This window comes from Acanthochromis polyacanthus, chromosome 9, assembly GCF_021347895.1.
Source record: "Acanthochromis polyacanthus isolate Apoly-LR-REF ecotype Palm Island chromosome 9, KAUST_Apoly_ChrSc, whole genome shotgun sequence".
Classification (NCBI taxonomy): domain Eukaryota; kingdom Metazoa; phylum Chordata; class Actinopteri; family Pomacentridae; genus Acanthochromis; species Acanthochromis polyacanthus.
Genome location: NC_067121.1, coordinates 33901233 through 33917618, shown reverse-complemented (window position 1 = coordinate 33917618; position 16386 = coordinate 33901233). Strand labels below are relative to the sequence as shown.

Here is a 16386-nt window from a genome sequence, read left to right as displayed (position 1 = left end):
ACAAGACATCTACAGACAGTATAGTAATCATGAATAAAAAGCAAACATTCAATGATAAGATACATGAGTGTAAAGTACAAAAAAATGTATAAAGGAATAAAGACTTTAAAAACAAACAATCAGTAGAGTATATGATAGAAAACAGGCTGACAGGTGAAGGTCTGTACCACCAGATGTTTAATGTGTAGCCATAAAAGCATAAAACTTTACTGGTGTGTTTACTCCTGTTTACAAGACAACAATCTCCACAGAGCACTGCTTCAGCACGTATCCCTGCTCAACTGTGCAAAGGGATTTCCCTGCAGAACGACCGTGTGTTTCTCAGACAGTCTAATGCTGAAAGTTTAGTAAAATTGTTCTTCTTTTGGTCCACAATCACAAGAGGCAACAATAAAAAAAAAAAAAACATAGGGGAAAAAAAGGCAGAAGCATCAGTAGTATGGGTTGAATGAAAAACGTTTCAGCATAAACTGCAACCCCAGTTACTGTCATAACAAGATAACGCTTCTGGAATGGCCCAAAAATGTCAAGAATCGAGATGGATCGCAGTTTCTGTCTTTATTGTTTTAACTTTCATGTGAGCTTTAGTGGAAAAGTAATTCAGTGTGTTTTCAGTCTGAGGTAGATATCGGTGCAGCCTGCCATAAACAGGCTACAGGCCAGCGATCGTCCTGAACGAGGGAACGAAGTAATCACACTGGCTGAGTTTGTGCTTCTCCATATTCCTCATGATCCTGAACATCTTACCACACAAGTCACAGCTAAAAGGCTTCTCTCCAGAGTGAAATCTCAAATGTGCTTTCAGATTGTCTCTCAGACGGAAGCTTTTGCCGCACTGTGTGCAGGTGTGCGGCCTCTCGCCTGTGTGGAACCTGACGTGGCGGCGGAGGCTCTTTCTCAGGGCGAATGTCTTGGAGCACACTGAGCACGAGTACGGTCTCTCTCCGGTGTGGAAGCGCTCATGTCGCCGGAGAATCTTCCTCCGTTTGAACGTTTTGGCACAGATACTGCAGGCGTATCCGTCGCGGGAGTGGGCGATGACTTTTTGGAGGCGCCAAATGCCGTTTCCGCACTGGGTGAAGCAGCAGAGGCGGTGGCCTGTGTGCACACCTTGATGGCGACGGAGGTCTTTGGGCAGAGGCCAGCCTGTTTTCAGGTGAGAGCTGTGAGCTTTAGCAGCATCAGCCTGATCCAACATCTCTGACTCGGGCACTGTGAGCAGATTCACCAGCTGCACCGCACACGGACGCAGCAACTTTTGATCTGGAGACGCAAGTTTCAGTTTCATCTGGAGAGAGTTCTTCGTCTCCTTTGGGGTGTGGATCCGTTCCCACACTTCGACCTGTGCAGGAGTCACCGCTCCGTCTGACGGGGATGGACTGTAGGCGGTGCCTTTGGCGGTACTGACGCAGGCTGGCTGAGGTTCGGCTTGAACGGGCTTCTCTACGTTTTCATCTTTGGGTGCAGGAGACTCTGGCCTGAGGATCAAAGGACAAACAAACTTCACCTTCTCCTCGGAGGTGGAGTCACTCGTATCTGGTTGGATCACAAGAGGCTTCGGTTTCGCTGGTGAGCTCTGCGTAGATTCACAATTTGACTTCTCTGTCCATGTTTCTGCAGGCACTGAAAAAGATCAGATACATTTTGAATGATTTGGCACATTCCCTTCCTTCTCTCATTTAGGTACAATTTGACTGAATATAATTAAGATATTCTCAGGCGTGGGGCACCTGATCGGATCAAAATAAATAATGCCACAACTGTCAATATCAACTGCTTTTAACAAGCCCTGTATCTTGTCATTGCAACTCTGGATTGAGCTTTAGGGGAACTACTCCTGGCACAGAAGTTATGTTTTTAGAGCCATTTGTTTGTATGTAAGCAGCAGGATTACAAACAGCCAGGTCAAATGGCTTGAACCCTGATGGAGAAGTGGAGCAGAACCAATTCAATTTTGGGTCACTTTTTTTTTAATTGCGAGAAGTCATGGACCTTAAAGTACTGCTCTGTAAATGCCCTTCTAACAACAGCAGCAGTAAAACTATAAGTCACAATATAAAGTTGAGCAACATGTGTGGTGAAATATGAATTTAGATATGTGTGGATTATGGAGCACCTACAGTCTATTATACTGCTAGTTATAGTTGAATTTAAACTGCTCCTTACAGTTTTACAGCTTTTACAGTAACCTGACTGCATCTCATTTCCATCTAGAGCTGATCTGAAAGTGATCCCACCTGGTAGGACTGACTTTTACTTCTATTTAACTCGACTGAATGGCTCGTATCATCAAATTTCTTCTAAAATTGAGGCTATGTTTGGATGATAATACCTCAAGAACCTCAAGGAACCTAAAACATTAAGTTATTTCTCATCGTGCCATTGAGCTCTTACCGTGCACAAGAACTTCAGTGTGAGCGTCACCACCTGCCTGATGTTCTGCTTTAAAGTCGCTCAGCTCCACCTTATCCACTGGCTCTGCCACAAGCTGATTTACAAAGAGATAAATTTGCATGTATAGAGTGCATTCAATGCAATGAGGGTCATACCTTCCAAACAGAGAATATGTTGAATGGTGCTATGAGAAGACGAGTTTCACCAGGCCTGTTCTTGCTCATTCCACTGCTGACTTGCAGCGCAGTAAATTCCCACTAACCTCATCCTTCAGAGGGGACCACTCGAGGTCAGCGTGGCCATTATGTTCAGCCAGGATCTCTGAAGGAAGCAGACACCCCTCCACCACCACCTCCTTCCACTCCCCATCTGAGAGGAAAGGATCTATAGAGAAGAGAGGGGGAGGGGGTTCAAGCAGAAAAACACACATTCCTCAGCAGCAGTAGTTTTCCAATGGGCAGCATTCTGCAGGAGTTCAGGGGGAAGAAATACCCAGGAAGGCTTAATGCATGCAAGATATGCAAACATGCATCAAGCAAATTGTGTACTGATGATGCAAAACTTTTTTCCTTTACACGTAAACTTAGCAAATCTCAATTCATTCCTCGCTGCAGCCGAAGCAGGATGTCGCAGCTCCAACAGAGCTTGTGGTAGCAACAACCTACCACAAAGCTCCAGCGGTGGAAAAATGTCCACTTGCACTCCGATGCTGCGCTTCGTGTCCCCTTTCGGTAAACGCTCCGGTGTCTTCTGGCTTTCATTTTCCCTTTGGTGCTCGTTGCGGCCCGCTTCCACCGCCGCGGCTCGGTACCTGCTCTCGAACAGTTTGGTTAACTCCGCCGTGGCCGCTTTCACCAGCGCCCCAAGCACCGACTCCACCTGCGCCTCCAGGTTCACCACGTCCGCCGACATTCTGGCTGCTCCGGCCGCGCAGGAGTCACAGTTAAAACTCACAGGGAAGCTGAAGTTCAAAAAAAATTTAGTGGACGTTCGTATTTACCAACGACAACCACATGGCTGCAGAAAGAAGGGGCGTGTCCTGAGCTTGCGCATGCGCAGCAGATGCCGAGGCAGCAGCTAGCTCCATGCTGCGCAGGGCGGAGCCGAATCTTTAAAGGAACCGAAACTGCAAGAAATAAGTCATGCCTGTCAACATTGTCCTGTTTTTTTAAAGCCTAATCCTCTCTTTTATGGCTTGCTGTGTCTGTTTATTTGTGTTTTTCGAATATTGGAAGCACTGAAGAGAGTCATCTTCATTAAAAATGTTAAGGTCTGGATATGAGAATGGATTTTTTGTATTCTTAATAAAATCTTTATTTGGGTCAGTATATAACTGAGGGACTTTTGAACTCCATGGGGTATATCTTGCATACATTTTTATTAAAAGCAAAAAACTAATGTTTGTTTATGTTCATTATGATAATTTCTTAACAAATTCTATATTAATTTATTATTATTTTTGATAAGCTTATGCAGTGTCACAGCATTTATTTCTGTCCAGAGATTTAATTTTCCCCCCAAGATCTTATATTGATGATTGGACAGTCGCACCACTGCACAAGTCTTCTCCAAAATATCTCAAAGATTCTCAATGGGGCTGAGGTCTGGACTCTGTGGAGGACAATCCATGAGTGAAAATGACATCTCATGCTCCCTGATCCACTCATTCACAATATGAGCCCCATAAATCCTGGCATCGTCATCTTGGAACATGTCCATGCCATCACGGAAGAAGAGCTCCATTGATATAAAGACCTGGCCATTCAGTATACTCAGGTAGTCAGCTGACCTCATTCTTTGGGAGCATAACGTTGCTGAACATGACCTACCCCAGAGCATAAAACTAAACCCCACAGGCTTGTAGGCACTAGCCATGATGAGTGCATCACTTCATCCACCTCTCTTCTTACCCCGATGCCCCCATCACTTTGGAACAGGGTAAATCTGGACTCATCAGACCACATTTGTTTCACGAAGATGATGATTCTCCACTATCTTTCCAGGTTTTAATGATGCCTTGGACGGTTCTTAACCTGATTTTAGTAGTTTCAGAAATCTCCTTAGTTGTTTTCTTTGCTTGATGCAGACCAATAATTTGACCCTTCTGAGACAGAATAACATCCTTTCCATGACCACAGGATATGTCTTCCAACATGGTTGTTTAAAAAAGGAGAAGCTCCTCACTGCATCAGCTATAGGGTTAAAGAAGTTGTTGCAGCTGAAACGTATTCATCACTGCAGTAATTATGGAAATGAAGGATCTTACCTATTTGCTTAGTTAAATCCAGGTGACGACTTTTTTTTGGCCAGGCAGTGTGTAATATTATCACAGTTTCTCAATGACACACCAACTCCAGTCATGTCTATTTTATCAGTTCTTAGACACAACAGCTTTTGTTCTCACAAGGACTTCTCATGACTGGGAGTGTGAAGTGGTCTTCAGTACCAAATAAGTGTGAGTGTGCATGCAGTGTGCGTGCGTGTATGTATTGTATGTGTGTCAGCAATGAGTGTTGGTGTGTCACGAGTGTAAGCAGCAGCATTTCCTTAAATCTGATCTGGCTCAATCTTTGGTGATTCTATCCTTCAGGGCCTGGGATTGATGCTTGAATCATTTTTATTCATTCAAAGTGAATGAATTAGTACAACTCATTTATTTCGCACATGAAAGCAATGTGTAAACCAGTGTTAAACTAGCAGTATGTTTAATAAAAATAATAGATTAGTTTATCATTAGTATATTTTTAGCACAGTTTTTCTACTGTTCTTCCCATCTTTCCTTGACCTCAAGATATTTTCTACACAAGTTAAGAAAAGCTGTAATTTTTTGGACTATCTGATTGCAACCCAGGACTCTCGCTCTCTCTCACACACACACGCAAATTCTTTCTTTTAACAGTAAAGATGAAGTCTAAAACAAATGAAAGGAGCTGTGGAATAAACATGAGGTATTTTGATATACCGGTTAATCCAATGTGAGTCCACAAATACATTTTTATGTTTGGAAGAACAAGTTTTTACAGTCTTGGCTCCCATGAATGTTGGTTCATTATGAGAGAGGTCACTGTGATCAGTGTTACAGCTGCTTCCAACAGCTTGTTTGATTACTATAAATAAATCTGAACAGATTTCAAGATTTGTTTATTTTACTGCATTTCACTTGACTTTAGTCGGTTAATGATTATGTAGGTAGGTAGATCTGTCTGTCTGTCATCCTTCTTTCCCTAAACTGGAGCAGGTTAACTTTGGTTGAAGTCCTTATAACACTTTACTTCAGCCTCCCCAGTTATTTTTTGATTTTTAAGGAATCACATCTGGCCAGTCAGAAAACATTAGTTAACTGAAGTTGTCCAGATGCAGTCAAAGGGACCCAGGCTTAACCTGGCAGACCAAAATGACACTGCAAAGTGCATCGCCTGATGGTGCACTCAGCAAAAGTTTCTCCTTCCAATAAATGACATATTCATCATTGAAATAAAGTTACAAAATAATAAAGTAAGTTTGTAAATGCATGCTTTGCAACCCCTGGAGAACAGGACCTACTTTACTCTTAGTTTACATTTGAACATGCAACTTTGTAGTGAGTCAAATTTTATTTTTTGTTCCCTTTTCTTTGAATTCTGTTCACAAAAATGAGGAAGAATGCTGTTTGTTGTCATAATAAAAGCAAACCTGTCTGTAAGCAAGTAGCGGAAAGTACAGCTCTTGATAAGAGAAGGACATCGGTGTGGAAAAGTCCCAGTAAGTCCTTCCAATAAAAGAGACCTGATTGCAACTCTGTGAATAGATTATTGAAGAGCATAAGTCAGGAGACGGAAATAAATACTACTTGGGATACGGTTAAAACCATGACTTGTGTAAACCTGACTAGAGCAGGTGGTCCTCAAACAACTTGAGGGACTGTCAAGAAAGAGATTAGTGATAGAGGCCACCACGACACCCAACAGTAGAGATGAGAAAACTGTCCATGCTACTACTTGCTCGGGTTGTTCATCAAAAATTTCTTGAAGAGCAGAAAATAAAGAAAATGATGTTGTTGAAAAACACTCATATTAAATTTCAACTGCAGTTTTACAAGGCATGTGGGAGACTCTGGAGTCGCGTGGGATGAGGTTCTATGCAATGATGAGACCAAAATTCGGCTTTTTGGCTATCAGGCTAGACACTCTCTTTGATGGACACCAAACACTGCACATCATGAAAAACATATTATCCTCTTAGAGAAGCATGGTGGTGGCATCATCATGATTTGGGGCTGCTTCTCGACAACAGGCCATACATGAGATCTGTCCACACAGGCTTGATTCTGTTATGGTAGGCAAGGGTGCATCTACTAAATACTGACTTGAAGGGGGTGAATAGTGAGTAGTGTTGCTACATATCACAAGGGGGTGCTGATGGCATCTCTTTCTTAGTGGCTTTAAATGTCTACTAACTATTTGGAAACAAACTTCTGTCTACTTTGTATCTAGCCTTTCTGCACTTTATTTGGTAAAGATATTTTCAAATCAGCATGCATTGTAAATCATTACACACTTACTATCATTTACATTTCACACATACATCAGTTACTTTCTATCATCACATACACACACAAACACATCTTTAAAAACTATACAGTAGTGGGGTTTCTGTCCAAGCGGTCATTTATTTAAGACTTTACAGTACGTTAAATGTCTCTTGTTACAAAAATAGAATATTGCTGTAGATATTATAAGTCATCATTGTAGAAAACATCCATATGATGTACAGCACTTTCAGTGTACAGCATTACATTGATTTCACAGAGCAGGCGGGTGATACTTAGGACCCGACAGAAAAGCCTGCTAGCACCCTTGGATCTGACCTCAGTTGTTTCAATACTGGGGAAAACAAGAAAATTTGTGAACACAAATAAAAGACATTCAAACGGCAACAGACTCCACAGATGGACTCAGACATAATGCATAAAACAATGCAACCTCTCCAGTACTTAGGAAAATAAAAACTTTAATAATATAAAAATCAATAGCAGTAGATGGCAAGGTTTTGAAAGAATTTCTTTTTTTATTGTACCAGACAGTGTTACATGTGGGAATAAAGGCACTGTGGCATCTTAGAGAGTACTTTCTTACATGAAGGATTGGTGAATATGTGTAGAGGGGAGGGATAAACAGGTAATGGAATATTGTTCTGTGGGATGCAGAGAGAGGATGATGAAAAGATATCAAAATGAGCTGACGAGTTCAACGTAAGAACTTGTTACAAAAGATGATGATTTGATAGAGTAAATGATGTTGACTCTTGAAACTGCATTGGTCAGACTTAACGAGTAAATTATGACTTAATGATTTAGTAATCATCATCGTCATCATCATCATCATCGTCATCGTCGTCGTCATCATCGTCGTCATCGTCGTCATCATCGTCATCGTCATCGTCGTCGTCATCGTCGTCGTCGTCGTCATCATCGTCGTCGTCGTCGTCGTCATCGTCGTCGTCATCATCGTCATCGTCGTCGTCATCATCATCGTCGTCGTCATCATCGTCGTCATCATCATCGTCATCGTCGTCATCATCATCATCATCATCATCATCATCATCATCAGGATCGATTTCACCTGACAGAGCATCCTCAATCCAGTCCTCCAGCTCATCAGCAGAGGGCAAGTCTTCGCCATCGTCCATGTCCAGCCACACACTGTCGGCCTGCACAGCAAAAATAACAAAGAAAAATCACTCAGCTGTGGATTCTCTGTGGAGTTGATAGTCTGTGGAGCAATATTCTTATGAATGAAGTTTCAGCTGCTCGCACCCAGCACAAGTACACCTCACGGGGCACCTGTCAGGTGGCAGTTTGAAGATTGATTGGTGCTTATCATGTTGGTTCTGTTGTCTTAGTACAAACATACTGGTGCATTGTAGACTTAAGCTCTAAGTCATCTTATGGCACTTTACATGGTAAGACTGTAAAATATTATAGAGAGAAACCCAACAAATCCAAACAAGTGACTTTGAGTAAGCTCTTTGATAAAAGTGAGAAGAAAAGAAATTCTCTTTTACAGGAAGAAACCTCTGGCAGAATCAGACTCAGGGAGGGAAGCTCTCTGCCTCAACCAGCTTCAGTGTGGGGAAGGAGACAAAAGGATTCGCTGTATCCAACATGCAAGCACAGTAATTTAATTATATGAAGTAGATTTTCTCAGACCCTTCTTTAAGACATGGAAAAGCCATGTTGGGGCCTCACCATTCCTGTTTGCAACTGAAATTTACTTTTCAATGGTGCATAATACCATTATGAACAAACTTGTCTAGCTTACACCTAACCTTGGGTGCACATGTATATTTACATAGCAATATAGTGCAGCTAACCACAGAAATGTGGATCAATGAAGAAAAGAAATACTCACATCATCAGCGTCGACAACACCGATCTGAGGGTGGGACAGGTCAATTCCGAAAGTCTTTTCCCAGTGAGGGAGAAGCTGCAGAAGGAATTTGGTGAAAGGTCAGGAACCGCTGTCACCAATTATGTCAATCATTTAAAAGGTTATCTTCTTACTCAATGAATGGCATTTTTCTGTGCCATTCATTGCACCATATTGCACCATGTCTCATTTTTACCAGAGGGAAGTCGTCAGGGTCAATCCAGACAATGCTGAGGTCAGGGTTGTCGGTGTTGTCCTCAGCCACTTGCTTCAGGATCTCCAGGAACTCAAAACCATCTGAGGTTTGGAGAGGAAGATCATAGTCAAAATCAAATAATTCAAGATACAAAATTTTCACAATTTGTTGGCCCTGACAAAGTGTACTATAACATCAGGGGTTTGCGAGAGACTGCAAGACAATCATCTGCAATAAATCAACGAATACAAATTTTGTTCCTCGTCCGGTATCTAAATAATGTATGACCATAGAAGATGATATTTTATGGCTCTATCAATACTTTATCACCCCTAGTTTTAGTTTGCCTTACTGGATGAGAAGAAGAAATTGTCATTAATTGAGAGTTCCATTACCTGGGTCAGCCTCCTCTGCGAAAGCAATGATATGTTCACCGTCGACATCGTCAGCCTGTGGAGAGAATGAAGACAAACTGAACCCACAGGGACTACTTTGTTGAAGTTAGATTTTAGTCAGAGTTTACAATTTCAGGAAATTCCTAAATCTTTCTGAAGTTATCATCTCATTAAGCCTAGTTTAGCTCAACAGATTCATCTATCCACTGCAGTTGTTGAAGTTCTTACCCAGATCTCGTACATGTTGTGGGGTTGCAGCTTCCTCAGGGTTGGTCTTGAGAAGCATAGATCAGTTAGATTTTAATGTATTTTGTTATTAATTCAGAAGCTTTTATCTCATGTAGCAAAGCACTGTTGGGACTTACCTGTCATTATCTTCAATGAACTTCACCAGTTCATCCTCAGAGTAAGGTTTTCCAGGGATGAGCACTGGATCATCAATGAAGGGTTCATAGAAGTCGACCTCATTAAGCTTCAGCTCCAGAGCCTTGGCGATCTGTAGCCCAGGACCAAAGCATTAGTCATCTGAGCACAAAGGATGTATTACTTTTGCTAAATATTTCACGACTAGCCTGCTTCAACTTTCTGAGAACAGAATTATTTTCTAAAAGTAATTGACCAACAGTGTTTTTCACAGTGACCCATCAAAGGTGGTTTTTAATGCTCAGGATTCAAAGGTGGACATTCTGTATACTCGTATTTGTCAACTTCTTATTGCTCCTATTTATTTCATTATTGAATGAGGATAGTTTAAAGCTCTGGGTAACTTTTTATCCATGCTTGCTGTTGAGAATTAAAGGATAATATTACTGACCTCTGGCAAGATTGTTATTTATCCATTATTTCACCTGTTTCTTTTAATTTTCTGTGCCATAAGTTTTTAACAAACTAAAAAAATAGAACAAGTTAAAGTGAAGTCTACAAAATAAATTGCACTTGATTAATTTTTAGACCTGCCTAGTTACTGACTATTATATTACAAAATGTGTAATCTTGCCTTCAAGTGTCAAATATATAGAATATACAGACAGATATAGAAATGAGGATGTTATTCTATGATTTTGATTTTGAAGACATTTATTTCTCTGAAGCATGACTACATGTTAAAGACATCTTTCTGGAGTGCCCCAAGGCTCACTCCTGGACCCACAGTTTCTTACCCAGCACCAACTGGTGTGTGCTGTATTTTTAAGTAGAGAACTGATTGCTAACATGTTTGCTGTAATAGCTAAGCTAATAATATATCAGATGTGTTTTCAGGTTGGAAAAAAAATCATTAATGCAGCTTTAGGAAATAATTTTATTACTTTTCACGCAGATTTTTTTATGTTTCCCTTCTTCACGTGTCTGACAATCCCTATAGTAATTTCCCTATAATAATTTCGACGGAGTTTTCCATCAATTTAAAAAAATCCAGCTTTCGAGAACTGTTACAATGACAGTTTGCATGGCTGATGTCTTTAATTAACTTTACCAAAGCAGAATTAGCCATTTCTGGTCATAAAACTCTACAGCATCATATCTTACTTTTATTGTATGTTTTTATTGTGATAATTTAGAAATAAAGACACCAAAATTCAATTTAGAAAAAAAAAGGATATGCCATAATTACTCACCTTGGCATTGAATGTGGCAAAGAACTGGATGTGAGGATGGAACTCTTCAGCAGCATCAGCAAAAGCCTCAAAATCTGAAATTTTACAGGCATCCATGAAGTTGTTTCAGTACCTCGGCTCCCAGTATGAAATATCTAAGAATGTAGACTTTTTGTTCTCATTATTACTGTTGCTCTTTGTGTGCTCAGTGAAACTCACTTTGAAAAATAAAGCAGCAATTTAAAATAGCAGTAAGCATTATGAAGATGATCTTACATCTATGAGGCTGTTGCATTTATATCTAATTATTGGCAATTATGTGAAAAAGCAACTGTAAGAAAGAGACTGAAACAGGTTATCATGCCATCACAGTACAGATTCTTACGTTCTGACTTGTGACTCTTAAAGTAGCCCACCAGTTTGATGTCCTCTTCGACGTTTTCAAAGCCCTTCAGTTCCTTACTATTGTCAATAATTTCCACTGGGTCCTCAATAACCTGTTGAAGAAATGGAAATGACAGCAAAAAGAGAAAAAAAAACCCTGTAAGACTAAGTGGCTCATTTTTGCAGAAAGCAAATGGGTATTTAGAGACATTTTGTCCGCTAAAATAAGGCAGGCTATTAACTGTGAGATTATATCCTCACGAACATCATAGATGAACTCCACAAGAGTGTCTGCTGCAAGCTCGCCATCATACTCTATGATTTCATCGTCTGTGAAGATGAAGATGCTGTCGGGCTCTTCAATGCCTGGAGACAAAGAACAGACTTGTTTGACTTTCAACATGCATTTCTTTTGCTCCAAGAACCCAAACCCCATTGCAAAATAGTGCTGTGTTATCTCTATTTGGTCAGGTTAGTTCAGGTTGGGATACTGGTTAGTCCGGTTTTTTGCATAATTAACTAACTGATTTTACCTAACTTCTTTGCAACAGCCTTGTCGAGCTTTGCATCAATGAGACCAACTCCAATATCCTCATCATCAAACTCATCCAGGACTTGGGCTGCAAGCTGTAAAACAAACACATTCCTTCATAAGTATTGATTCTAGTTCGTCATTTCAAAAACATGGGAATGCAGCCGTGAATGAATGCATTTTATGCATTTTCTAAGACTTTTACACGATTGTTTACACCTTTTAAAAAAGCTGTCTCACTCAGTAGTTTCATTACCATAAAAGCCTGCTTTTCAGAGAGCTGCTTATGCACTTTCTAAATCTGTATGAAACTTGAACCTCATGACTGACAGTCGGCTGCACCAATGGCAGCGCCGTACTGACAGACCAACGGCATTGAGGAAGTGGTTTGAGCACCATCTCAGTGCATTTGAAGGGTAAAAAACACACACACACACACACACAAACACACTCTTGCACTCTCGCACACACGCACATGCACGCTAGTGTCAGAGATCTTGAGCAGCTGCTTTTACTGGCATAAATAGTTAGACTAACTAGGCCGTCCTGCAGTTTGTTGTGCACATGATTCTGAGGAGTTCTTTGATTGAAGTTGCAGGTTGGCGGGGCAAAGCAGTTCACAGTTTGCAACTGAGCAGCATGTAAGGAGGAAAAAAATCTTTTAAATTCTGTATAATACAAAAGTATATACTGCATTTAGTTCACTAAAGCAAAGCAAGTGTTTTTTGTTCTATAGGAATTTTAGTTTCTTTTTTGAATATTTTTTTGCAGACATCAACCTTTTGGCATTTCTATCAGCTAAAATAAAATTCTCAAAGTCTGGGGATTAAGTCTTAACACTAAATGATATATTTAAAGATGAATTTAAATTTTTAAAAAGTCAGCATGAATAAGAGCATTTTATAATTGTGATTTTTAACCAGCATATTAGGCTTGGATATTCATGTCAGTTTGTCCTCCAAAAGTTGAAAGCCAAACTTTTGTGTTTGTTTTCTTTTTAGACTGAATATGTAAAAAGCAGTAAATAAAGTAGAAACATGATAGAAGTGATTTATTGCATTTATATCTGCTAGTCCTCGCTATATAGAACATGCTAAGTTGTTTTTGGACCTTGGTGTTCAGACTGTGTTTCTGCAGTATCGGGAGCGATTTCACTTCTTTGGAGCATCTGAACCTCTACATGTAAAGTTACACCAGCAGACTCAGTATGTGGGATGAGATTTCATAGCTTCATATCTGAATTTCTTCCAGCTACACAACCGCAGAAACTGCACCTCAGAAATACATTCTACAATTTCAGGTACTTTAGCTAAGATTTACCAAAAATCTAACAGTCTTGCAGTGATATGTGATGGTTGTGAACATTATTTCCTCTCCCATTGGGCAGTAGATGTTTTTCCTATTTCGATTTCTAAAGTAAAAAATGATTAACACAATATACACTTTCATTTGTGCTAATTTAACTTTAAAATGCATTTATTCTCAAGAAAGTAGGTGTTCCAGTCGAAATGGAACTAGCATTTGTGATGAAGCACCTTCCACAACAACGCCTAGGCCCTACATGGGTGGCCACTTCAACAACCACATCAGTTCCAAATGACTGAAGGAGAAAGCACTTAATTATGACTTCCTCACTGTCACCATGACGTATTTCATTTGACTTTCTCGAACCCCCACAGACAAAGTTGACCTCTGAAATTTTGCACCTTTTTGCCGTTGCCTGTTGCTATTAATAACATCTCATTAAATGTAAATCATAATACATTCATAAGGAGAAACACAAGCCTTCGGGGAGCTGGAAATCCACCACAAAAGCAGCTCTGGGGGTAAATATAGCACCAGGAGCCACACCAGCCCAGGGACTATTTTGGCGAGGTGGCGGTGATGCTCAGCGCTCTGGGATCCGCTGACAAGTACAGTACTGCAGGTGTCAATCATAGCACGGAGCTGAGGCGGCACAACTGGAGCCAGTAGCTCCAGCGTTGGCCTGCAGCCCCAACGCTGAGCCCTACTGCCCCATACAGAGGCACAAGAGGCAGCGGAGATGAGGTGATACGCTAAGCAGAGCAGCCTCTCTCATGTCTCTCGCTCTTTCTCACTTTCTGTTTTGGTTATTAATGCTTTCCTCTCCATGAATATTATTTTTATCCCCCTTCATCCCATTTCATTTATTTCCTAAACCCGACATGATACACCTATAACTTACGGATTGCCGCATTTAGCCGGTGAAAACTTTTGCTGCACATAATGCTATTTTGTTTGGGCACCGCTGAAGTTGTAACATGATCACATCTGAGTCAGAGAAAGAGCAGAAATATTTTCTAGGAGCTGCCGAGTGCCCCTTATTTCATTCTTACTGACTAGATGCCCAATTCTGTTTTGGAGTTAGGCTGTAAATGTCAAGACTGTTTTTTAGAATAGATGTTCTGCATGTCAATTCTAAAAGGAGCCACCAGCAGTCATTGCAACTCTCTGTAAAACACCATAATACAAGAAGAGTATAAGGTCACTGCCTTTACTTTACACTGTACATGAGCCAGGCCAAATGCAATAAAACATATGTCCCATAAATCAGTCATCACCCCGATGACTTTTTTTTTTTTTTTTAGAGTTGCAACGATCAGTGCTTGAAGAGTTCTTCTAATGATATAAAGTCTGCATAAAGAATCTGTTTGGTCTCTGCTGTGTAGATTTAAATTTGCTCTCTGTGGAAAATTCCTGTGTAACTACAAATGTTGAATCAACTTGTGGCAAAAATAACTTTTTATGGGATGTGTGGTGTGAGATTATGTGACAAGCTGATGTTTTGTCAGCTCAGATTGAAGCTTTGAGCTGAAGGATGACATCATGACTTTCTGTGAGGAATGCCATCAAACTGCTGAGTGTTGAAGCTGACAGGAGGCTTAAGGTGTGATCAGCAAGTGTGTTAAGTGCATCAGCTCCCTCCCTCCATCACACACACACAGAGATGCACACACACATTATACACAGGCCCAGCCTTTGCCAGAATAAGTGATATCTTGGGTGTTCACAGCTCAGCTCTTCACCCACACTGACGACACATCATTGGCTTCTAACACATTTTTCAGACTTCACCAATCAGCATTTTCTGAATCCAACAAATCAGTTTTCCACCATAATAACATCTCCTGTGTCCATTTTCGCCCCAAAAATGCACACATCTGCTGCCAAACATGCAAATATATGTCCATTTTTCCACAGGTAGCCTCTACAATCTGTTTTAACTTGCAACATAAGTACATATATAAGCATAAATACTATATCACAATTCCTTAACCAGCATCACTTGAATGTTTCACGTCTGCTTCATTTTGAATCTGCTCACCCAAAGTAAACTAAACTGTCAAAACTCTCCAGAATCTCCAACCAGAATCTTAGCATCAGCATTCTCCTTCCTCATCAGAAAGCTATCCTCCATATTCTACCCACAGTTCTCGTCTCAACCCACCTCAAGGGCCAACTCTTCGATCTCAAACTGTCTCTGGGCGACGCGGCTGGATCCGGGATGGTCATGGTAGTACACCACCATGACGTCGTACTTCTTCATCACAGACTTATAGTTCTTGGCGTTGAGGTCGTGCACGCGGTCCTTGCCATCATACTCAGGGAAGTCCAGGCTCTCCTTGCCCAGCGATAGCGCCCCAAAGGACAGCAAGACTGCCACAAGCACCCAGGTCCACTTCATGGCTCCTCTCTAAGATAATGTAGATGTATTTACAGTGTCAGGAAGTAAATGAAGGTGGGGTGTAAAAAAAAAGAGAAGCAAAACAAGTAGATGAAAGTATGAAGAATCCCTTCCAATCCGCGTCACCCAGAAGAGAGCAAGACCTACTCCTGCATCCACCTTATTAAAAACCCCACATGGGCAACTGGCAGTGGGGCACAGGGTGCAAGAGGGGTTGGGCTAAGTTTGACATAGGTGTGAGTCCGGTGTCTATGTGGGGTGTAATCGAGCATGAGAAAGATGAGGCAGGGCCGGGGCGGTTGCTGGGGTGACAGCTTTGCGTGTAGGTGTGTACGTATGTGCTTGAGTGTATGTTACAGACCTGTTAGAGTGGGTGGAGTGAGAGGAAGAGGACCAGCCTGCTCTCTTTCTGTCTGGATACAGAACATTGGAAAGGCGGTGATGGAGGTCGAGGATGCCCGAGCAGAAGAATTAAAGAGATAAAAGAGGAAATGTGTGTTTGTGAATGTGCGAGTTTGTTTGTGTCATCCGAAGAAGAAGAATGATATGATGGATTTAGGGGGGCGGCTGCAAATATGTGGCACTCTTTTCCCATATTAAGTGAAGATGAAGGCTTGGATCCCAGCTAAAAATAATGGATGTAGGACAGAGAAGTACATATCAGGAGGGGGTGCTGGTGTCTAATTTGCTTCTGCTGGCATCGCTGCAGCGCTAGAATTTGAGGCTGGGTCAGTCAGGGACATGGAGAGCCAGGAGAGGAGAGGGTGGTGCACCTGC

The 16386-nt window shown here is 41.2% G+C and overlaps 2 protein-coding genes across 2 annotated transcripts; both read right to left on the bottom strand.

The window, feature by feature from the left end:
* Positions 1–159: 159 nt before the first annotated feature.
* On the bottom strand, positions 160–3442 carry si:rp71-1g18.1 (uncharacterized protein LOC559922 homolog). The gene is made up of 4 exons (XM_022197161.2): positions 3060–3442; positions 2657–2778; positions 2395–2488; positions 160–1623 (listed from the first exon to the last, which is right to left on the bottom strand). The coding sequence occupies exons 1-4, from the start codon at positions 3304–3306 to the stop codon at positions 653–655; spliced, it is 1434 nt and encodes a 477-aa protein (XP_022052853.1). The 5' UTR covers positions 3307–3442; the 3' UTR covers positions 160–652.
* Positions 3443–7017: 3575 nt separating this feature from the next.
* casq1a (calsequestrin 1a) lies at positions 7018–15849 on the bottom strand. Its single transcript, XM_022197148.2, has 11 exons — positions 15373–15849; positions 11905–11998; positions 11637–11737; positions 11373–11484; positions 11009–11082; positions 9758–9888; positions 9621–9666; positions 9393–9447; positions 8998–9098; positions 8784–8858; positions 7018–8082 (listed from the first exon to the last, which is right to left on the bottom strand). The coding sequence occupies exons 1-11, from the start codon at positions 15607–15609 to the stop codon at positions 7726–7728; spliced, it is 1383 nt and encodes a 460-aa protein (XP_022052840.1). The 5' UTR covers positions 15610–15849; the 3' UTR covers positions 7018–7725.
* Between the last annotated feature and the right edge of the window lie 537 nt (positions 15850–16386).